We start from the raw sequence: 22,424 nt of genomic DNA on the forward strand, positions 1-22,424 counted from the left end.
CCGGCCAGGTTCCCGCCGAGCTGGGGCGACGGCCCCGGCGGGCGCAGGTCTCTGCGCGCGCGGGGCCGCGAGCGCGCCCGCGTCCTCCGCGGGGAGGGGCGGCGGAGGCGCGGCGCCTTTAAGCCCGGGCGCCGGCCCCGCGGCCCCGCCCCCCGGAGGACGCCTCGGCGCGCGGCCGCCGGAGCCGCCGTTTAATTGGGGCTGTCAGGCCGCGGCGCGCGCGGAGGGCCGGGCGGGACGGAGGCCGGGAGGCCGGGGCGGCGGGCGCGCAGCTCGGCGGGAGGCGGGCGCCCGGAGACGCGGCTGGGGCCCGCGCGGCCGGGGCGCCGTCCCAGGGCAGGGCTGCCCGGCCCCTGCCCCGGGCCGCCCGCGCTCCCCATGAAAAACCAGCTCCGCGGCCCCCCAGCGCGGGCGCACATGTCGGCCTCGGGGGCGTCGGCTGCTGGGGACACCGGGGCGGGGTCGGAGCCCGGTGCGGGGCCCGGGTCCGGCAGTAGCACCGGCGCGGGAGCGGCGACGGGCGCGGGGGCCATGCCCTGCAAGAGCGCCGAGTGGCTGCAGGAGGAGCTGGAGGCGCGCGGCGGCGCGTCCCTGCTGCTGCTCGACTGCCGGCCGCACGAGCTCTTCGAGTCGTCGCACATCGAGACGGCCATCAACCTGGCCATCCCGGGCCTCATGCTGCGCCGCCTGCGCAAGGGCAACCTGCCCATCCGCTCCATCATCCCCAACCACGCCGACAAGGAGCGCTTCGCCACGCGCTGCAAGGCGGCCACCGTGCTGCTCTACGACGAGGCCACGGCCGAGTGGCAGCCGGAGCCCGGCGCTCCCGCCTCGGTGCTTGGCCTGCTCCTGCAAAAGCTGCGCGACGACGGCTGCCAGGCCTACTACCTCCAAGGTGAGGGCAGCACTGAGACCCCCGTCCGGGACTGGGGCTCTCCCGAGGCTCCCTGACGCCCCCGCCGGAGGCTGCTTTCTCTCCATGCGCTACGCCTGCCTGGCCGGCGCCACGTCGCCCCCGGCTCGCATCCGCCTCTACCCGCCTCTACCGGGAGCTCGGCCCCCGCGGTGAGGGTTTAGACTGGCACGAGGGCCCCCTCTGCACCACCTTCTCGGCACGATTCGAGTGGGCTGAACAAACTTTCCCGGCCTGGGCTTTCCTTCCCCGCCACCCCCGTTTTGGGACCATGGCAGCGCCTAGGTTCCTGCTGAGCCCCTCAGACGAGGAAGGGGCCGCCCCCTGGGACCCCAGAGATGACAGGGCACCCATGTCCAGCTCCTCCAGCCTAGAATGTGTGTCCCTGGAAGACCAGGGTCAGGATATAGGAGCCTTTGGCAGCATTAATCCCCACCCCCAAGGTATGGGGACGTTTGGGTGGGGGGACTCCGGGCATCCCGGCTTTGGTCTCACTACTTGGGGGTCACAGCCTTTCAGAGGCACTTGGGGCAGGACTATAAGCAGCGTCCCCTGCCCTGGCTTTCCGGGACCCCCAAGTCCCCAGCCTACTGCCCTAAAGCTTGTGGAAGGGGGAGGCAGCTGGGGGGCGAGTGGCTGCAGCCGGTGTTTCCAATTAACATTCCAAAATGGCCTCTCGCTGGCAGCGGGCGGGCAGGCGGGGAGGGGAGGGGAGGCCTGCGGCACCCTCGGGCGCAGGGCCCATCCTAGCTGCAAGGCGCTCCCCGGTTCTGGGCTGTGTAAAGCCCCCGCAGCCCTCCCCCTCTGTGTTTCTAAGGCTGAGGGTCTTGAGTTCTCGGGGGAGAGGTGGAGTTGGGACCCCTTTTACGAACTTGCCACTGTGAGAGGAAAGAGCCAACCAGTACTTTGACGCTGCCCGCCCTGACCGTGGTTGGGGGTGAGGGACAAGGACCGGAGGCCCGCTGTGGACCTGTAACGGACCTGGACCCAGCTCTGGCCCCGCTGTCTCACCTGTAAGAGGGGTTCACAAACCCACAGGTGCTGAGTCGAGATGGGGTTGTCTGCTTTCCTTTACCGTTTAGTGGTTCTGGAGCACCCATGGGTGCCAGGTGTGCATGGGAGCTGTGGAAGAGAAATGAGCTGGGGCTTGGCCTTAAGTGCCCTAAAGCTGGTGATATGGCTGGGACCCTGAAGCCTTATGGGTCAGGGTATGGAGCTCAGGCATGTCACTTCATCTCCTGGGGCCTCAGTTTCCCATTCTAAGTGGGTCACTGGATAGATGATGTAGAGAACATGGTACACGTGTAATATGCTTGGCAGGACCCATATTGGCCGTTGGTGGTGTCATAGCGCTTGACAGGGGCAGCCCTGGCCACTGTTGGTTTTGGGCAGCCCATTGGTCTGGGGGCATCGGCCAGTGGCATGGGCAGTCTCTCACCCAGGCCCTCTTACCCCGGCCACAGGTGGTTTCAACAAGTTCCAGACAGAGTATTCAGAGCATTGCGAGACCAACGTGGACAGCTCGTCCTCACCGAGTGGCTCACCACCCACCTCAGTGCTGGGCCTGGGGGGCCTGCGGATCAGCTCCGACTGCTCAGACGGGGAATCAGACCGAGAGCTGCCCAGCAGTGCCACCGAGTCGGACGGCAGCCCCGTGCCATCCAGCCAACCAGCCTTCCCCGTCCAGATCCTGCCCTACCTCTACCTCGGCTGTGCCAAGGACTCCACTAACCTGGACGTGCTCGGCAAGTACGGCATCAAGTATATCCTCAACGTCACGCCTAACCTGCCCAACGCCTTTGAGCATGGTGGCGAGTTCACCTACAAGCAGATCCCCATCTCCGACCACTGGAGCCAGAACCTCTCCCAGTTCTTTCCCGAGGCCATCAGCTTCATTGGTAGGTGTCGCTATGCTCTGGGTGGGGTTGGTGGGCAGGTGCGTCGAGGTGTGTACGGGACTTGGGTGTCCCTGGCGCCTGACTGGGTACCTCGGGGCCTGTCGGAGCCTGTGTATGCCCTGCATGTGCCAGCTTGCACCCGTGGCCGGACCCATGCCTGCTGTGAGTCACCAGGGCCCTCGGGACCTGAGCAGTCCCCTGAGTCCTGGATTCCCCCACCCCCCAACTGTTGGCACCCCATGGACTCTACTGTCCAGCTTGTGTTTTTCTGGCTCTGCTGTTTTGGGCTCAGCAAGCTGAAACATCACAGCTCTCAGACCTCCCACAGGTCTTACTTGCTCTGCATCACGCCTCAGCACACATGTTTTCCAGGAGGGGGCTGCACAGTGCCTCTTTGGACTTTATTTTGTACCTGAGGGGGTTGAAGGGTAGCCCTGGAGTCAAAAGCTGACCTCAAATGGGCAGCTATTGGAATGTGGTGACCCAGAGTGGCTCAGTAGGGCCCTGGATGCTCCCGGCAGCCAGTGGGGCTTGCTTCGAGTATAGGGGAACCTCCCCCAGAGCAGTATGTTCTGCTATTTCGCTTAGAGCCCTCAGCCCCCTTCCTCCCCAGCTGACTCAAGCTCCACGAGTTGCCTTATCTTTGCCCTCCCCATCCTGCTTCCTCTGTGGCCAGCTGGAGGCTGTTAGACTGCAGGCCATCTTCCTGGCCCAGCTCTTACCCAGGGTGTGGGGAAGGATGAATGTAAAGCCGTGGCTCTCTGAGCATGGTGACCCCGTGTTTGTACCCAGCCTCCAGTGCCAGAGAGGAGGTGGCCTGGGCAGTCATCTCTTGCTGGCGGCTGTGTCCAGTGGAGGGCGTTTTGGTGTCAGCTGGGCCGGGCTAGCTTTAATAACAGGAAGTGGGAGGCTTCCCCGCCTCATCCGCTTACTGGGAACCAAAACTAGGTGCCTGGCTGGGAGGAAGGAAGGAAGCTGAGGCCTGGGGGAGGGGCCGGGACTGGGGCGTCGGGAGCTTCCCAGCTCTGCCCTGGAGGACACGGCCAGGAGGTCTCTGGGTGCCACCTGAGTGCACACTCTCTCCCCCAGCAAGACGGGAGGAGAGAGGGGGACCCCAGACTCCCAGGGCTGAGCCTGGCTCATGGGTGCCTGGATCCTTCCGAGAGGCCCCTCTGCATCTGGGGACAGAACAGGATATAGGGGTGGGGGGCCAAGTGAAGGACTAGAGGCCCAAGCATCCCCTAGGACTTAGCGGGACAGGATCAAGCCCCAGCCCCCACACTGTTCAGCCACACCCTGAGAAGGCTAAAAATAAAGCTAGCGGAAGCAGTTTCACTTTGGATCACTCAGGAGTGGGTTTGGGGGCCAAGCGTTCCCCAGATCCTGGTATGTCCCCTCCTCCTGGAGACTCCTCTCCACCACCCCATTAGCCCCAAGTCTCAAGGTCAGACCACGGGACTCTGCACAAAGCTACAACATCTCTCTCTTCCCCTGCTAGTCTTGCCCCCAGGCAGTCCCTGAATCTGGATTAAGTACCTCCTGCACGCTTAGCCCCGGGTATCCTTCCAGGGAGTGAGGAGGGGCAGCTCTGCCAGAGCAAATGAGCACTAGGGGCTGAACAACTTGGGAACCTGTGCAGCGTCCTGTGGGGGTGCACTGATTGAGTGCCCACTGTGTGCCTGGGCACCTATCGGGCCCAGAATCAGAGAGGTGTGGGGACCTGAGGGCCCCAGAGAGCTGCCTCTTGTTAATCTCCGTGCTTGGCACAGCTGTGGCACGGGGAGAGGCAGCAGCCCTTGGGCCCCAGGAGGAGTGATTACAGGACTGAGCTGTTCAGTGGCTCTACCAGTGTTTATTGAGCTCCTACTGGGTGTCAGGCAGAGGAGTCGGAGAGCCACGCTGGGGGAAGCTGGGAGGGTCCTCAGAACCTGGTTGGCTGCAGTGGGAATGTCACTGGTGCACGGGCCTGCTGGGAAGTCCTGTAAGTGAGAGCGGAGGCTCACTTCATCTAGCCTCCCTTGTAAAACCTCAGATGCCGCCTTCTTGCCCGTCGCTGGCTGTGCAGGAGTAAGGCTAAGGTGTGGGGGACAGGGTAGTGCTGAGTGTAGGGCTGGGCCCCCCATTCCCTTTCGAGGGCTTCCCTTGGGCCTGTTCCCAGGAGGCCCTCGGCGAGGGTCCCCACAGGAGCCCCAGGAGAACAAGCTCGGCCTCTGCTGCCAGGCCAGGGGCTGACAGTGGTGTGCTAGGAGTTAGGAGGAGCCTCTCTGTGGTCTTGGGCTTGTCACTCTGTTTTTGCGGCTGTGACCTCATTTATAAAATGAACTTGCTGACCGTGGTGCAGATGGCCTGAGAGGACACGGGTGACCCCCTCGGCACAGGCCGGGCAGTCAGCTGTCGCAGTAGTGGTCCGAGCAGTGACTGTGACCATCACTGGTGCCAGTGTTCAGAGAGCCCTCTCTTGGCTTAGGTCCTTACAAGAGCACTGTGAACAAGGGGGCCCGTTTTATGGATAAGGAAACTGAGGCCCCGGGACATGAGTGACTTGAAGCTAATGCGTGGCAGCGCCCTCTCCACAGTCGTGCTCTTGACCTCCACCTCAAACTGCCATTCCACCCTTGTGGGCCTCCACCAGGTCCCCCAAGAGGCAGTCAGCGCCAGCTAGTGACTATGCCAACCTCTGCACCCCGGCACCACCTCCAGCTCCCCGGAGGAGGCGCCTTCCTAACCCATGCCTGTGTGTTTCAGATGAGGCCCGCTCCAAGAAGTGTGGCGTCCTGGTGCACTGCCTAGCAGGAATCAGCCGCTCGGTGACAGTCACCGTGGCCTACCTGATGCAGAAGATGAATCTGTCGCTCAACGATGCCTACGACTTCGTTAAGAGAAAAAAGTCCAACATCTCGCCCAACTTCAACTTTATGGGGCAGCTGCTGGACTTCGAGCGGACGCTGGGGCTGAGCAGCCCGTGCGACAACCATACCCCCAGTGAGCAGCTCTACTTCTCCACGCCCACTAACCACAACCTGTTCCCGCTCAACACCCTGGAGTCCACGTGAGGCTGGGTGCAGGTGGGCGGGGCCGGCCCCTCCCGACGCCCACCGTGAGCCAGGTGGGCGGCCCACTCCTGCTACGTCCAGCCAGAACCTAGACATCGTGGGCCATGGCCTGTGCCCAGAGGCCCAGGCTGGTGGGTGGCCAAGCTTCCCTCAGTGCCCGGAGGGGGCGGACCCTGCAGCAAGGCCTCTCTCCACAGGACATCCCTGGGAGGCATGGCCTCGGGAGGCTGGTGGGGCCTCACCCTTGTCCCAGGATACTCCACCGGCAGATGGCCCGGCCAGTTTGGCTGTTTTTTTAAAGACACATCCACGGACCTGAGTTTACTTTTTACTTTTGGCAGGTAAATCCAAGCTCCCCGGAGCATGGCAAGTGTTCAAGCTCTTCTCGATTTTTCTTTTTTAACGAAAAGTGTTATTTTCAGGCTACATGCAACAGTGGATTGTATAAACCAGTATTTCATCCCTTCCCTGATCCTTCGAGAGAGAGAAGTGTTCTCAGTTTTGTATTTCTTCCTATTTCCAAAAGCAATGATTGGTTTTTTTTGTTTTTGTCTTTAATGGAAAAAGACAAACCCCATGTTGATCTTGACCAAATGCGTTTTGCACATGTGTGAAGCCTCCCATTTCTGCAGCAGGCCCTTCTCGAAGGGGCGGCTTGCTGCTCTCTTGGCATCAGACCCCCAGTCCTGCCCACGTCTCGGCCCAGCCCCATGGCACTGTACTTGCAAGACGTGACTGCTGGGCTGCCAGGTGGCCTGTGTGTGGCCTCTGCGTTCTCTGCCCTCCAGCGGCCTCTGCAGCCTCCCTGAGGCAGGAGATGGGAGGCTCTGCTGCCACCCCTACCGGAGGTGGGGCTGTGGGGGGCTGCCAAGCAGTAGCATTAGCCCTCTGGGCTCAGCCCGTAGGAGGGCCTGGGCCCCGGGCCCTTTTTCTACGTACCCACTACTTCTGTCTCTCTCTCTCTCTCTCTCTCTCCCCGTTTGTTTGTGACTGAGAGAGGAGGCCCAGGGGCTGGGGGAAGCTTAGGTGGTGGAGGCCCAGCCCTGTCCCTCACCCTGGCTGTTGCTTCGGTCTAGCTGCCACTCCTAGGCCCCTTGTCCCGTGGACGCTTGCCCTGCACTCATCTTGCCCATGCCTTCTACTACCAGGAAACTCGCACCCGTTTCAATCCCAGGGCAGGGGCGGAAGGGGCAAGGATGGACAAGTGAAAGGGGTATGGGGCTCTGTCCACCCCCTCCCAGGATCCACAGAACAAAGCCACGGATTCCGTTATCTTCCTCCAGTTTCGTTCCTTCTCCAGCCTGCGTCCCACCAGGTGTCAGGACGGCACAGGGGCCCAGGGAGTGGGGAGTGGTCAGGCCGGGGTCCCTGAGTGAGCCAGTACCTGGTGTGTGAGCGAGGCCACGGAAGCTCTGCCCCACTGCGTCTTACCTCACGGGGCGGTTTTCAGGGATTCTTAAAGGCAGCGGATTAAAATCTTGCCACAGTCGAGAAATTGACAAAAAGCTTCCATGCTGTACATGGTTCTTTCTCTTTTTTACTTTTAGAAAGAAAAACCTGGAAAGATGCATCAGATTTGTGTAAATGAGAGTATGCCAGGAGGGTGGCCAGTTTTGCTTTATGATCTTATGAAGGAAAATTTGTGACCCAACATACGTGTATACACACACACATACATATATATATATATCCCGAACCAGCAACGGGACTTTGTTTATATTGCAAATAAATATTATTTTTTCTTTAAAACAAGTTGTGGTGTCCAGTAAGGGCCTGGGGCCGGGGTTGGTGGGGGAGCAGCATCCCAGCACCTACTTTGGGTGATCTGCTGGGCCGGGAGGGGGAGGAGTGGCCGGGCCTGGGGGGAGACAGCTGAGGTATGGCATTTCCCCAGCCTTTGGGTGCTATAGACAGAGACCACAGGGCTTTCTCCATGGGCTTCTGCTGATTGATTGACAGGAGATGGAGGCTTGGAGAGGTTTGGGAGACTGAGGTCACACAACTGGGCCCCTGCTCACCCTGAATCCCTCAGGGCTGTCTACTCGGACATTAGGCAGATTTGCTCAGGGCTCTGGGCTCTTGATTGGGCCCTGGGGCCCTGAGCTTTCCTCTTTTTGCTCTTGTGCGTGGAACAGAGGTGTGTGTTCATCACCTCATCCTTCTTCTCAACTCCCACCCACCCATAGTCCCTGGGAAGCCTGTGGAATATGAAACCTGGCTAGTGACTGGTCAGCCCTGCTCTGCTCCCCAGGAGCTGGGCAGCCTCAGGTCACTCAAACCCCTTGGCCTCTCTTCCCATCTGTGAAGTGGAATCATTCACACTCAGATACCCTGTGCCTTTTGTGCTTGGGGCACGAGGAGCATGTTTAATTGGTTTCCTGGTCTGGGCCTACAGGGCGGAACTGGCCATGTCTGGCTTCTCCAGAGCAAGTGAGCATCCACCCACCATGCAGAGCCCTTCTGGGGGCTGGTGGAAGAATGGTGGCCATGCCCTGGGGATGTGAGGCCCTCAGTGGGTGACCTAGCTCCATGTGGAATGGAGCTTAGGAGGGATTTACGTTTCCTTTGCCTCTGACTGGGTTGAGTGAGCCCCAGTCAGGGACTAGGTGCTGACTCCATTTCCTCATCTCTGCCTGTCATCTGGCTTTATCCTTTCTGCGGTGACCACCACCTGGCTGGCCGCAGGCAAGTAGGCAGGTGCGGTGGGTCAGGACAACTCTTCCGCTTTCCAAAGACTCCCGGGCTTGTTTTTTTGTCCCCGGCACCTCTGCCCACGTTACATTCAACCAGAGCACAGTCATGACTTCAGGAGTATGATGGGTAGAGGGCATGTTCTTCAAGCAAAGGGCCTTTGGTTCCAATCCCAGATGTGTGGCTACTAGCTTCTTGCCCCCCTCAGCCTGCTTTAGAATGGGGGAACACTGGTGCAGCCAGCAGGCCTGGGGGAGGCGGAGGGGGCTTCTCGCAGCCTTGGCAAAGGGGCAGGTTCTGCTTTCGCCCCTGGGCTCCCTCAGGGCCCTGGTCCTTCTGTGCCAGGGGCAGGCAAGGGGGTGGGGGCCTGAGCAAGCAGAGACTGGGCCTTTGTTCCCTCTTGCTGCCCTTGGCCGGGGCCGGGGAAGCCCGCGGGTGCCGGGCTGGGGGCTGGGCCCTCGATAGGCCGCGTAAGCGCCTGGCAGTGCCAGTGTGCCCAAGCACGGGGTGGGGGGTGGGAGCAGTGCTGCCTCCTGAACCAGCTCCTCAAGTAGAGGCCCAGGGGGCTTTACCTCCTGTGCAACCTCAGGCCAGGTGGCCTCGCCGGCCCTCAGTGTCCTCATCTGAGGGAATTTGCACCTCAGCACCGCGCTCAGCTGCGGTTCCCTTCAGCTTGTCTCTGGTGGGGACAGAGGACCATGTCATGGCGGGGCAGACTTTGGGCTCAACCAAACCTGCACGGCTGTCTCTCCTCCGGCTCCCAGGTGCCACCTCATGGGCCCCTGCTCTGTCTCATTGTCTGAGCTCCTGTGATTCCACTCTGTTTCTGCTGTGCTGTTCCCCATGGCGCTGTCTGTCCCAAGCCACCTTTGGCTGAAGCCCTGGATGCCGGTGTCCCCTGAGCACCAGGAACCAGCTCTCTGAGGTTGATCTGCTTAGCTCCTGGGCACTCAGTCCCATCTCTCCTCCTGGCACCCCTTTGCCTCCCTTTGGATTCCTGTGTCTCTCTTCATCCCAACCCAGGCCCCAGGAGTGCCCCCCCTTCCATTCCCTTCCAGCCACTTCCCAGCCTTCTAATGGGAGGAAGATGTGAGCCACTCACTCACTGGCACATTCATCCCCCAGCCATTTCCTGTGCCGGCTGGGCTGCCCCAGGGGTGGGAACATGCCTGAGGGAAGTCTGGTGATGTCAGGCTGGGTGGCAGACTAATGGGGCCCTCAGCTTGTCCTCTGATAAATGAATCAGGTGCAACAGCAGGAGTGACTAAGGCTGGACTTGAGAAAGAACTTGCAGAACTATGGAGCAGCCCCCCTGCAGGGCATCTGACAAGTTGACCACAAAAAGAGATGAATATTTTCCCAGGGGCATCCTGCTCTGAGCTTGGGGGAGGGGCAGGCAGCACTCAGGAGAGGGGCTGCCCCCAACCCACTAGGGCCTCTCCCCAGGGTGCAAACATCATCATCCCTCATGAATGGGGCAGGGTGGAGGCGGGCAGCGAACCCACGCTGGAGCCTGCCTCCTCCCCTAACATCGCCGCTGCCCGGCACACTCAGGCCTGCCTCTGGACACCATGTCTGCATTGGGCCGTCTTCTACATCAGTCTGGATGTGGCAAGGAACACCAGCATCCACACCAAACCCTTAAGCTGGAAAGCCTGATGTGGGAACCAGGTGTCCCTGGAAGGAGCATGCCAACATGCCGACCTCTGGGCACCCCAGGACCCTGGGTTGCATGACGGATGTTTGGGTCCTGATCTTTGATATATTTCCCCTGGACTCCACCTGAGCACAGCCCTCGCACCTCCTCCAGAGGTCTTCTGGGATCGGTCCCATCTAACTCCTGATACTCAGCAGACCTGAGAGCCTGGATTGTCCTGTCCCCCCAACCCCATACAGATAGGGAAAACGAGGCTCGGATGGGGTCTTAGAGTGAGTCAGGGAAGAAGCTAGGCCTCCCTGCACCGCTGCCCTGTGTCTTTTCACCCAGATCCGGCCTCCCCCATCGGGCCGAGAGCCTTCTCTATCAGGCCCCGAGAAGGGCCAGACACATATGCATGTGCACATGCGTACACACACGGCCCCCTCGTTTCTCAGACAGGACAAGCCCAAGCAGGTCGCGTAGTGATGGAGGAACCGCCTGCCTCTGACTCCAGCCTCCTCTCATTAGGGCGCGGGCGGGGTGAGGTCATCCCTTCCCAGGCAAGGCCATGAAAGACCATCATTAGCAGCTCTCAAGAGGTAAGATGAGGCCTCAGCCCTGATGTCTCTGTCCGGGTCAGATTAGCCTCCACGGGAGACGAGGGACTCCAGTGCCCGCCAGAACAGCTTATGCTCAGGCAGCCAACCCCCTTCCCAGGGCCCCATCCACAGCTCCAGGGGAATAATCTGCCTTGTGGCTTCTGTGCATCTACAGGATCTTCACCGGCCCCTTCCGCACCAGCGCGTCCTCGGTCCCAAGGTCCTTCCACCCCTGCTGCTTGCAAAGGAGGAGCTGCAGCCCTTTATCTAGGGTTGGATGGGCCAGGGAGGAACCAGGTGTGGTCCAGAGAACAAGGGAGCCCCTAAAGAGCTTTAAGCCTAGGGCGGACAGTGTCTGGTTGTCACTAGAAAGATCCCCTAGCTACTCAGTGGAGAACAGTCTGAAGGGCAACGTGCAGGACAGGGGATGGCGGGGAGGCTGAGCTCGTCACTCAGGGTAGGGGAGGCTGGACCACTACGGACCAGAAGAGGATGAGCCACACCTGCAGGACCAGCAGTGTGGAGGCTACTCATGGGAGGCAGGACTCATTGTGTGGACAGAAGTCCCCAGCTTGCCTGATTCCGTGTCTATGGCCTGAAAGGCAGCTGCCATGCCTCATCGAAGGAGGAGTCTTAGCCAGGACATGTGTGGGTCCGTGTTGGAACCCTGGCCACTGGAGTCTGCATTCCCACTCACCTGCCCCCACCCCTCAATGTGTATCCACACACTGAATACCCAGAGAGAGGCAGGAGTCACCAGGGTCCTCCCTCCTACTGGAGATATTCCTGGGGCAGCACAGCCCTGGTGGCCCCTCTCAGACTCTTGGTTTCCTCTTCCGTACAGCAAAGATAAGAATTGTGGATCCTCAGGCACCTGGCTGGCTTAATTGATGGAGTGCAACTCTTGATCGCGGGGTTGTGGGTTTGAGCCCCATGTGGAGTGTAGAGAGTACTTAAAAATAAAAATCTTGTGAGGCAGTGGGGGAAGAGAGCTATGGGTCTAAGAGTAAAAAGCGGGGGATGCCTGGGGGGCTCAGCGGTTGAGCATCTGCCTTCGGCTCAAAGTGTGATCCCAGAGTCCCCGGATCGAGTCCCACATTGGGCTCCCTGCGAGGAGCCTGCTTCTCCCTCTGTCTATCTCCCTGCCTCTCTCTCTCTCTGTGTCTCTCATGAATAAATAAAATCTTAAAAAAAAAAAAAAGTAGAAAGCAGGATGAAGGGCCTTGGGAATGTGAATCATGATGCCAATTTAACTGTGACCACCCCACCAAGGGCCATCTCCCAGAGCCAGCTATTGCTGATGGCTGGGTGACCTCGGCCATACCCAGTTCAAGTTCCCTGTGTTCACAGGCAAAAAAATGAGAATAAGGACTCTGATGGCCCTCATACTTGGGACATAGGGATTTTGGCCCAAACCTTCACTTCCATCCCAACGGCCGGATAGCCTGATATCAGGAGTAGCCTAGGAGCCAGTAACCAGCCTGAAAGGAGAAGGCTGGAGTTCAGGGCTGGAGGGCCTTGGCAGGATACCTGGCTGGGGAGGGGTGAGCCAGGCTGCCCCCCTCCCTTGTTCCAGTAGACCCCTTTGCTGCAGCCCCTTGAGGACACTTGCTTCTCCCATCTACCTGCCTAGGGGACTCTCCCACAGTTTCTCCCGGTCATGGGGGTCTGAGAAATTTATAGTCTGCTCCCAGGTGAGCCCTGGCCCCTGGTCCAAGCTCTATGGCCCATCCCTCCGTGCTCCCAGCCTGCCCAAGGCTGGTTCGATCAGATAGTTCTAGGTGTCTTCCTGAGATTGTCAGAAAGGGCCTTGAGTTCAGTCTCTCATGCTATTCCTTTGCTCAGCCTGTTATCCTACCCTGCTTGTCCAAAGCCCCTCCTGTCCAGCACCTCTAATTCCTAAGTCTTGCCCGTTCTCAGCACCTCATGTGGGCAAGCCCGCCTTTGATCCCCCATTCACACATGCCTGAGACCTGGGCTGGCTGGAGCTACTTCCCTTCTCTCCTCCACAGAGCATAGCCTGGGGGGCTTAGGACGGTGCTCCAGGTTGGGGCACAACAGGAGCAAAGGCCTGGCTCACGCTTTCCCTCAGAACCCTGGAGCCAGGCCTCTGCAGCCCTCTCCCCTGCCCCTGGGAAAGAGAGAGGCTGGACACCACTGCCCCTCCCTGGTCACTGGGCACTCAGGTTGTCTCTGGTCTTCATTGTCCCATCAGGCCCTCTGGACCAGGACTCTGGGTGTCGTGTTTTCTGCATTTTGGGCTCTTTCTCTGGGCCTCGTGCCCAGAAGTGGCATTTCCGGGGCAAACACCTGTGCTCCATTTTCCCAATTGGTTTCTGAAAGGAAGGCAGGATCATTTATCTTTTATGCTTGGCTATTATTGTAGCTGATTTGGAGAAGCCGTGTGTCGGTCAGTGGTGCCAGGCATCCAGAAGGGGCCCAGCAAAGCACTGGGGGCTGAACCATTCCTCAGCTGGAGCCCCTGCCTGGGGCAACCCCTCCAGCTGTCCCCCACGGCCGCCCTGCCTTGGAGTTGCGCTAAGTATCTGGTCCTCTGGCAGGAAGAATTGTAACAACAGCACATGTATGTGGCCCTTGCTGTGGGCCACGGTACCCTGCCAGCTTTACATGATGAACTCAATGGATCCTCCCAGCAGCCCTCAGAGAGAGGTGCTGGATTATCCCCGATGCACAGAGGAAGAAGCCAAGACAGAGCAGTGAAGCCTGAAAGGTGCCGTGCTGGGGTTGGGGTGCAGGTCTGGCTGGATTGAGATGCCCTCCTCTCAACTAACTCAGCCTGAGAGGTAAAGGGTAGCTTTGAGCCTTTGGCCCCGCCAGTCTGGATACCACTTGGTCTCCTACCTATGCCAACCCCAGGAAAGTAGCATCTCAGAGGAGGGAGTCTATAGGCCCCTTTCTGAAGGGACTGGGATGCATCTGTGGGTTCCCCAGGACTGGGCAGGAGAGGTAGAGAAGGAGAGCTGACAATAGGTCAGGAGGCTTGGGGAGGAGTGTAGAGTCAGGGCTGTCCTGGACTGTGCAGGCTGGAGGGGCAGAAAGACCAGGGACACCAATTCTAACAGGTAAGTTCATCTGGGAGGCTTCCCAGAGACGGGACGGCTTGTGGTGGAGAACCTCCTGCTGTTCCTGCCTCTGGGCCTTTGCACATGCTATTTCCTCCTCCTGGAATACTCTGCATCACCCACGCCCCCTTCAGTTGGCTACCTCTCTCTATTCTTTCCCTGTGCCAAGCTCAGATGCCTCCTCCCCTAGAAAGCCTTCCTGACCTCTTCCCCGAGCTGGTGTTCTGGTGCCTCCTCTGGCTCCCATGGCCTTCTGTGTAGCCCCATTCCCTGGAGGCCCTGTTGACCAGGGTGCTGGGTCCAGCTGAGTGTCATCAGCCCCCTGGCCATTGTCCAGGGCACTTCCAGAACCTTGCCTGGGTCTGGATGTCAGGCCTGTGTGACCTGTGGCTATAGATGTGTACCGGGAGTACACAGCTCACTGTGGAGCCTCATGCGTCCAGGCATTGCCAATTCTGCACCTACTTAGGCCTTTGGTGGTGCCCAGGAGGCAGAACTGGGTGTCTCCGCACCCCTGGCTGGGTCTCCTGCCCCTGCAGCCCCTGTTCTTATTGCTTCTGTGCCCACCCGGATCGCCTGCCTTCCCGTTTAGTTCCAGCCAGCCTGAGAAGGGTCTGGCAACTCCTGTTTATAAATATCTGCCACTGCCACAGCTAAGTGGAGGGGTCTGGAGGCCACGCTAATTGATTAATTAAACCCTCTCGGTTAATTAGCTCCATCCCTCCAGGGAAAAAAGTCTAGAGCTGGAGCCAGAGCCTCGCCTGGGCTGAGGGAGGGTTTAATTAGCCTGGGTCAGGCTGAGCCTGATGCCAGCTGCTGGGGGCAGTGGCGAGTCGGGGAGCAGAATAGTTCTAAGCCTTGGAGCCAGCTGGGCCACCTGGGGTGAGGAGAAGGGGCTCCAGTTCCAGCCTGGACCAACCCCTCCTGACCACCTCTGCCTAGCCCTCCTGGCTCTCCACCTGAACCCCAGAGGCTGGAGGCAGCTGGACCTGAGGAGCAGCAGAGGAGGGGGGATCCCTTGTGGGGGCAGGACCGGGGGGAACAAGAAATGAAGCCTGGATCTGGAGAGAGAAAATAGCCTTTGCTGTGGTCAGTGCTCGCACGCAGCGGCTGAGGGACACTCCAAACTGTAGACGGGGCCTCTCGCCCCTGATTGCTACTGCACAGAGAAGGCCTTGAATGCCAGCATCAGAGCTTGAACTTTCTCTGGGTGTGGGGGGTCATGACAGTTGGAAGCCAAGGAGTGATCTAATCAGGTTGGGTTTGAGAAAGACCTCAGGGTCAGCTGCTGAGGGGAGAACAGATTGGAGGGGCGGGAGAAGAGTACTGGCAAGGAGGGGACTTCAAGGGTCCAGAGGCAACGGAAGTCCATCAGCCAACCAGCTAGTGCCGTATGGCCCAGGGCTACCCACTTCCCTTCTCTGGGCCTCTTGCCCCTCATCTTGAAGGTTGGGGGAAAGGGTTCCCTAGGCCACAGCCTCAGGATGTGAATGTCACTGGCAAGTTTCTTGCCCCAGGACAAAGTACCTTCTTTACCCCCCTCCCCAAGCCCACGGCATCCTGCCTCACAGGTTCGTACTCATGCTGCAGGGCAGAGCCTAGCCCCAGCACTGGGGCCGCATCCCAACACGATCTGCAGTATCAGCCCAGCTGGAGAGCTCAGCGGAGGGAGGGGACAGGACACTGTGGTTGGTGACACCTGTGCTCTGGCCGGCCCAGCGGGGTGGTGGCCATGGGTAGGAGTCTGAGAGCCCAGGACACTCCGACTGCCACAGGCAACAGGCAGGGCTGCAGCCTTGGCATGAAGCCTGCTCTGGGTCGGTCCTCCAGCTCCCTGAGTGGCTGCCCAAGTGGGAACAATGACCCTTTCACGTCACGCCTCCTCCAGTCACAGCAACTTTGGCGCCGCAGGACAAAGGGGCCATTTCATCATTGTTGGGCTGGATCAACAGCCCGCCAGCCTGAGCCCTGCTGCCCCCGCCCAGGCCTAGGCCGCGGCGCGGGGAGGCCGACTACCCAGCCTGGCCAGAGCCCCACACCTTCGCTCCATCTGGCCCAGTCGCGTGTGTCCCAGACACCCTCCTTGCCTTCCTTACCTTGCCCTGTCGGCTCCGCACCCGCACCCGACCGTGCTCCTGGCTCCCTCCCTCCCAAAGCCTCGGTCCCCCCATCTGCCGGAAGGGGGCTGGGTGTCGCGACCCCGTGGGCTAAGACTTCCCTGCTGCGGCCCTCCTCCAGCCAGTGCTGGGGAAACAGGTCTCTCCACATCAGTCCTCGCCAGGCCCCTGCCGGGCCTCCGCTCCCGGTGACCCTCCACGGTGTGAGCTAGCTCCAGGCCACCTTTGCTTGTCCTTGAGCTAGTCTCAGCCTCTCAAGAGCACCTAGCTGTACAGAGGCCAACAGGACTAGGGCTCCCTCTTGGCACACACAGCCTCACTTCCCGCCTCCCTTTGTTAGGGGTTGAGGTTGGAGCCCTGAGCCCCCAGGCTTCCTTCGTTTTCCATTTGGCCAGGGTTTGCCAGGCTTCTCCAGCGGGAGAGAGGTGCGACCATGGGGAAGAGGTCCCAGACCAGGGCACAAGACAGAAACTGCCTCTTCTATCCACTGTGGTCAGAGCTGGGTCACAGAAAAGCCCGAGAATCCACACATCGGGGGCCCAAGGCACCCTCAGAAGCAGAGGCCATGGGCTGGGGAGTGGCCTCGTGGCAGGTGCCCACAGCCTGAGCCTGCAGGCAGCATGGTATGGATAAATCACCACCCCGTGGAGGACAGGGAGGCTCATTGGTCTGGGTCCCAGCCACGGGGGTGGTGCAGAGAGCGCCCGACCAAAGCCAAGGGCTGGGGGATCACCACTGGGCACATCTACTCGACATAAACTGTCGGAGCAGCCAGTTCCTGAGAGGGCCCTGCACTATGGGCCTGGGCTGCCCCTTCTGCTCAAGGAGGCCCTGGACTCTACTCTGGTGGGCTCTTTCCCCGGTCCTGAGGATGAGCCAGACGAGGAGGGTGGGCTCTGGATGTTGGGGCAGGGGAAAGCCAGGGGTAATGGGTTCCACAGTTTTCCCACTTTACAGATGAGAACCCCAAGGCTCAAAGGGTTGTAGTGACAAGTCTAAGCCATGCAGCAGGTGAGCAACAGAGCAGAGACTCAGCAACCAGGTAGGAGGGACCTGGAGTCAGGGGCTGGTGGCCACTGGGGCCTGGTCTTGGGTGGCCCGCCTGGGTGCTGGCCGGTAGGCTGGCTGCTGGGGGCAGACACGATGTGCATGGCTGTAGGGGATGTGCCTGGCGAGGGCCACTCCCTGGCTCCTACAGCCGCCGTCCTCCCAACCTGCCCAGCCAGGCCCGGCGGCACTGCGCGCACATTGCCCATTTGCCCTGCCTCACTTCCTCTGACTAAGATGACAGAATCACGCCTTCAGGGGACTGGAGCCTGGCACCCGTCGGCAGGAAATGCCCGGCCCAGCCCTCCCTGGAGCCGGCCTGCCCTGGCACCCCTTCCTCTGGGCTCCCAGGAGCATGTGGTGGGGGTGGGGCTGCTGCCCTGGCTAGAGGGTGCTGGGTTCAGCCTGGGCCACGTCCGGCAGCCAGGGGTGGAGGTGGGTGCTCTCCCACCCAGGCCAGGCCAAGCTACCTCCATCTTACTGACCTCCAGCCTCAGAATCTCTAGTGCCTGAGGCCTCTTGCAGCCTCAGGCCCAGCGCCCGGGGAGGAGGTAAGGGCTCAGCCCCTGCTCTAACTCCAGCTGCAAAAGGCCAAGACCTGGACTCGGAGCACACTCTGACGGCCTTTAATTCCAAGGCAGACCCTTCAGGGAACAGACAGCTTGAGGCTGCCTCGAGGTACCTGGGGACAGAAGTGGGGACCTGACCTGCTGACCCTGAGGGTTGCCCTCAGCAGGGTCCCCAGACAACCTGCTGCAGTTGCTATCAGGGTGAGGTGGGGGTCAGGGGAATAGGGCTTCAGGTAATTTTTGCATCCAGGCAGGGCCACCCCTCCAACACAGCCCCCAATGTCCAGGCTCTGCCAAGGTCCTAGGTCCCAGCAGTGGCCAGCTCACCCCCAAGCTGGGCCTGTACTAAGCGGAGTAGGCTACTGAGGTCTGAGGGAGAGGCACAGGGGGGCCCGAGCGCTCCTTAGCAGGGAGGCCGTGGCTTTGGAGTCTGGCTCTAGCTCTGCCTCTGAAGGGCCACAAGCCTGCAGCCACGTCCCCCCACTCCCTGGACCTCGGTCTGCCCAAATGCACCCTGGCTGGACTTGTTGAGGATCTCCTCCCAGCTCAGACATTCTGAGTTCTTGGGTAACACCTGCTAGGCCAAACCCACCAGCATCTGTTAGCCAACAGGCCCCCAGGTGGCCTCCCCATCTATCTCAAGGACTCCAGGATGGAACTTGACTCTGTCCTCAGTCTCTGTTCCCCCACGAAGTGTTCCTCTGAGGAGGTCACACCGGGCTCTCCTGGCAGCTTCCGTCAGCCCAAGACGTGGGAGAGCCTCTCTCTGTGTAGGTGTGCACCCCACTGCCCCCTAGGCACAGTGAGTGGCTTCAATAAAGATCTGAGGACCACCCTGCCCTCTCTGGGCCTCAGCTGCTGCCTCTATTCAGGGAGTCCCTGCGCTTTTCAGGGGCTATGGTCAGGATCTCTGATCAACAAAAGCTCTGGGCGGGGGAGGGGGGCGCCGGGGGGCTCAGTCAGTTAAGCATCTGCATTTGGCTCAGGCCATGATCCCAGGGTCCTGGGATCAAGCCCCGAGTTGGGCTCCCTGCTCCACGGGGAGCCTGCTTCTCTGTCTCCCACTGCTGCTCCTCCTGCTTGTGCTCTCTTGGTTCTCTCTCTGTGTCAGATAAATAAATAAAATCTTAAAAAAAAAAAGCTCTGGAAACAGCCTAGCCGAGAGGGTATGGTATACGGGCTGCCGTGTCTCGGGGGTGAAGGGGTGGTGAGCTGCGTGGCACAGCTGCATCTGGCTTTGTATTCAGACTGGCTTGTTGTCTCACCTTCAGAAGGGGTCAGCTGTGTGAACCCTCCCTCCCGCCAGCCTCACTGAAACAGAGATAATAAAGATACCTGGCTCATCAGGTGTGGCAGTGACTGGTCTGAGCCACAGGCCCAGGGAGCATAGGTACAGCTGTCACTGGGTCAAGGTGTAGGAGCTTCCAGACACCCTTCAGTGGCCCCGGAGCCCTGGGCTGGGGTGGATCCCCCCACCCACCCCGCCCTGAACACACCCTCAGGCACTGTCCAAACAGCCGCAATCTGGACGACTGAGGGGGTAGAAATGCTGCCTTGAAGGTAGGGGACACAGTCTGGTGACCCTGCAGGTAAGTGGGAAGAGCTGGACACTGTGGCCGGTCTCAGAGGCTCCACAGGGCAGGGGTGGGGGCAGGGGTCAAGCCCTCGGGGAGGGTGGTCTGGGGTGTCTCTCCTCTGACAGTAGGACTCTGAATGCTCCAGTTGGTCAGAGCCTGGACTCTGTGTTGGGGGTAGTCCTGGGGCCTCAGCTGGTGCCGGTGGACTCAGCCATGCTCTCCCTCCCAGGAGCATTATGCTCCCTGGGTGTCTGGGGCCAGCAGTGACCCTTGCTCAGAGCTGGAGACTTCACATGAGGTCTCCAGACTCCTCTACCAGGTCCCGGTTTTACTGTATGGGTGGAAACTGAGGGGACGGGCCAGCTACCCAAACCCCAGCCCTTGTCTGGGCAGGAAAGAGGGAATGGGGGTGCTTCATCTTGGGGTCAGGCCCAGGTCCAGAGAGACTTAGAGACACAGGGAGCCCAAGGCATAGTGGTGCTGAATCTCCCTTCTGTCGCCCAGCCAGCTGCCTCCTGCTCCAGCTGGCATTGCCTCTTCCAGGAAGCTGCCCTGGCCCCAGACTGAGTTAAATGTCTTCACCAGTTACCAGTGCTGGGAAGGCTTGTCTCTGCAGGGTCCCCGTGAGACTAGGAGGGCAAGGTGGGCTTGAACATGCGGTGTCCTCATAGGGGGACAGCACTGGGTAAGGATGCAGGTGAACTGCTACCGCAGGGTGGGGCGTTCAGGTGACTTTACCCCAGGCCACAGGCAAAACTGAGCTGCAAGTGGGGCTGGGGCAGCTCCTCCCCTTCGTACCTGCCCCCAGCCCACCAGGGGCAGGGAACCTGGAGATACTTTTTGGAAGCCATCCGGCAACTTGAGTCCAAAGGCCTAAAAATACATGTACCCTTTAACCCAGCAGTCCTATTCCCAGGAATCTGCCCCAAGAAAATCACCGCTTGATGGAAAGTAGAAGCAGTTAGCCTCTAACTTGCTCTGTGGTCTAAGAGAGTTACTCTTTGGACCTCAGTTCCCCACGTATGACGAAGCCCTTGTCAGGTCTAAGGTCCCCCTTCGGCAGACGTGGCTAATGGATCACAGACTCCTTCAGGGCCCTGACCTTCTGTGTCTTCTGATGGGCTCTGGATGCCCTGGACCATTGAAGCAGAATCTGCCCCTTTAGTCACAGGACGTCCTTCCAGTGCCCTCTGTGGGGTCTAGAGGCCTCTGGGGGAGCTCAGCAGACTCGGCCATCTCTGGGCTAGCAGTCGGTGAGGCACGGCACTTCGGTAAGCCGTGGGAAGAAAACTGTCCTTCCCCTCTCATGGCAGGGGTGAGGCTGGGGGTGTCAGGGCACCATGTCTAGGAGCAGGACCTGGGTCTGGTGACCCTTGAAGCCACCCACCTTTGGTTCCCATCAGCTCCAGAAGCTGATGTCCAGAGTCCCCTGAGTGGATCGTTGCCTTCCCAGGAAGCAGTGCTCTAGTCATGCCACCAACTCCCCACTGCTTGGGCCTATAGGCTGCAGTGGGGGTGGGCTCTGCTCTCCACAGAGCTGTTTTGCCACTCTCTGCTTAATTCTGAGAGCTTCTGGGAAGATGTGAGGCTGCTGTCCTTCTCTGGGAGAGGCTGGTGGGTGCTTTAACAGCACACCCCACAGGGACCCATTTCACCATTACAGGGACCTGCCCTCATGTCCCCCTCTTTGGCCATTCCCCAGCCTCAACATGGTATTAGCTCACTGCTTGCCCTACCTATCCTGGGTCCTGAGAAGGTTAGGGCTGCACGGGCCCTCAGGAGGTCCTTTGTCCTGCCCTTGCCTCCAGGCCCTGTTGCCTGCAAACCCTTTGTGTTCCCAACAGGAGGTGAGTGGAGCTTCTGGCTTGTGTGAGCTGTGTGGGTCCGTGAAACAGAGATAGAATCTGCTGGATGAGGAGGATGACCCAGCAATTAGGTGATTAATCCAGAGGCACTGTAGGCTACACTAGAAAGTTTAAGCCATGACACCTGCCCCCAGAGCTCACAGGCCAACTGAGGCAGGGAAGAGGAAATTACATGGATTCACCTTCCTGTGTGCCAGGCTCTGTTCCAAGCACACATCACCTCATTTCACCCTCAAGGGGAGGGGATTATTTCCCCCATCTTTTGAGCAACACGAGGCACTGAGCCACGAAATGAGCCAGTGATCCCGCAGGCAGTGGGGAGGGAGCCTGGGAGGCACGAAAGCAAGCATAAAGGCCGGGTGAGGGTCCCTTAGTCACCTGCGGCATCCACACTACTGACAGGAGCTACCATAGGTGCTGGGGGCCTGTCTGCTCTGGCCTCTCTCAGCCACACAGCCTGGGCCCTGGCTTCACCCTTGCAGCCTCTGCTGCAGCCTCTAGATGTGCCTGGAATCCCAAAGTGGAGCTGCAGAGTCCACTTGCCCAGCGCCTCTGCGGCTCCATGCCAGGTCGGGCGCGCCTCCTGGCACAGCGTGAGCTGCTGCGGCATCTGCCCCGGGCCTCAGGGATCCCTATGTGGAGAGAAGGGGAGTGAATTTGGCAGCAGCCTCCCACTGCTCCCCACCTGGGAGAAGGGTGTGGGGGCAAAGGGACTCCTGCAAAGCCCTCTCTGGAAGGCCGCCCACAGCCACGCAGATGCACTTTGAGTCCCATGGGTTCAGATATTTTGAGATGCAGCATTGAAAATGCTGTGCAGAATAGGCCGCCCTGGCTGAGGACCACAGAGGCCCTCCCCGTGTGTTGTGGGTTGAGCAGGGGACGGTAATGGAGCTGCGGCTGCAGGCTATAGCCGTGTGACCCTGGGCCTGTTGCTAACCCTGCCACGCCCCAGATCCCTCATGGGAAAATAGAGAACGTCAGACCCATACCTCTGAGGTTTCCATGGGCCATGCAGGGCCTGCTCTGATCATGAGAACCCTCTCCTTTAGTGTGGCTTTGCTCTATAACAGGCCCTGCACCAAGCATTATGTATGCTTGATCTCACTTTTAGCATCACAAAAATCCCATGGGATGGGTATCATTCTCCCCATCTTACAGATGAAGAAACTGAGGCTCAGCAAGGCTGAGACATAGCCTATTGTCAGGGACTGATGGGAGTGAGGATGTGAGGGGGCAGCCTGTTGTAGCCACAGGCTGAGGGCAGGAATGGAGTAGGGGTAGGGGCATGTGGCCTGCCCAGGCTACAGGAACAGAAGGAGGCAGAGCAAGAAAGGGCCTGCATTAGACCGGCTTGTTGAGAGTCCAGGGTGGGA

The 22,424-nt window shown here is 59.8% G+C and overlaps 1 protein-coding gene across 1 annotated transcript; it reads left to right on the forward strand.

The window, feature by feature from the left end:
• Positions 1 to 243: 243 nt before the first annotated feature.
• DUSP7 (dual specificity phosphatase 7) lies at positions 244 to 7,610 on the forward strand. The gene is made up of 3 exons (XM_055344750.1): positions 244 to 895; positions 2,377 to 2,811; positions 5,557 to 7,610. Exons 1-3 carry the CDS (start codon positions 379 to 381, stop codon positions 5,862 to 5,864), a joined length of 1,260 nt encoding a protein of 419 aa, XP_055200725.1. The 5' UTR covers positions 244 to 378; the 3' UTR covers positions 5,865 to 7,610.
• The last annotated feature ends 14,814 nt before the right edge of the window (positions 7,611 to 22,424 follow it).

This window comes from Nyctereutes procyonoides, unplaced genomic scaffold, assembly GCF_905146905.1.
Source record: "Nyctereutes procyonoides isolate TBG_1078 unplaced genomic scaffold, NYPRO_anot_genome, whole genome shotgun sequence".
In the NCBI taxonomy this organism is placed as follows: domain Eukaryota; kingdom Metazoa; phylum Chordata; class Mammalia; order Carnivora; family Canidae; genus Nyctereutes; species Nyctereutes procyonoides.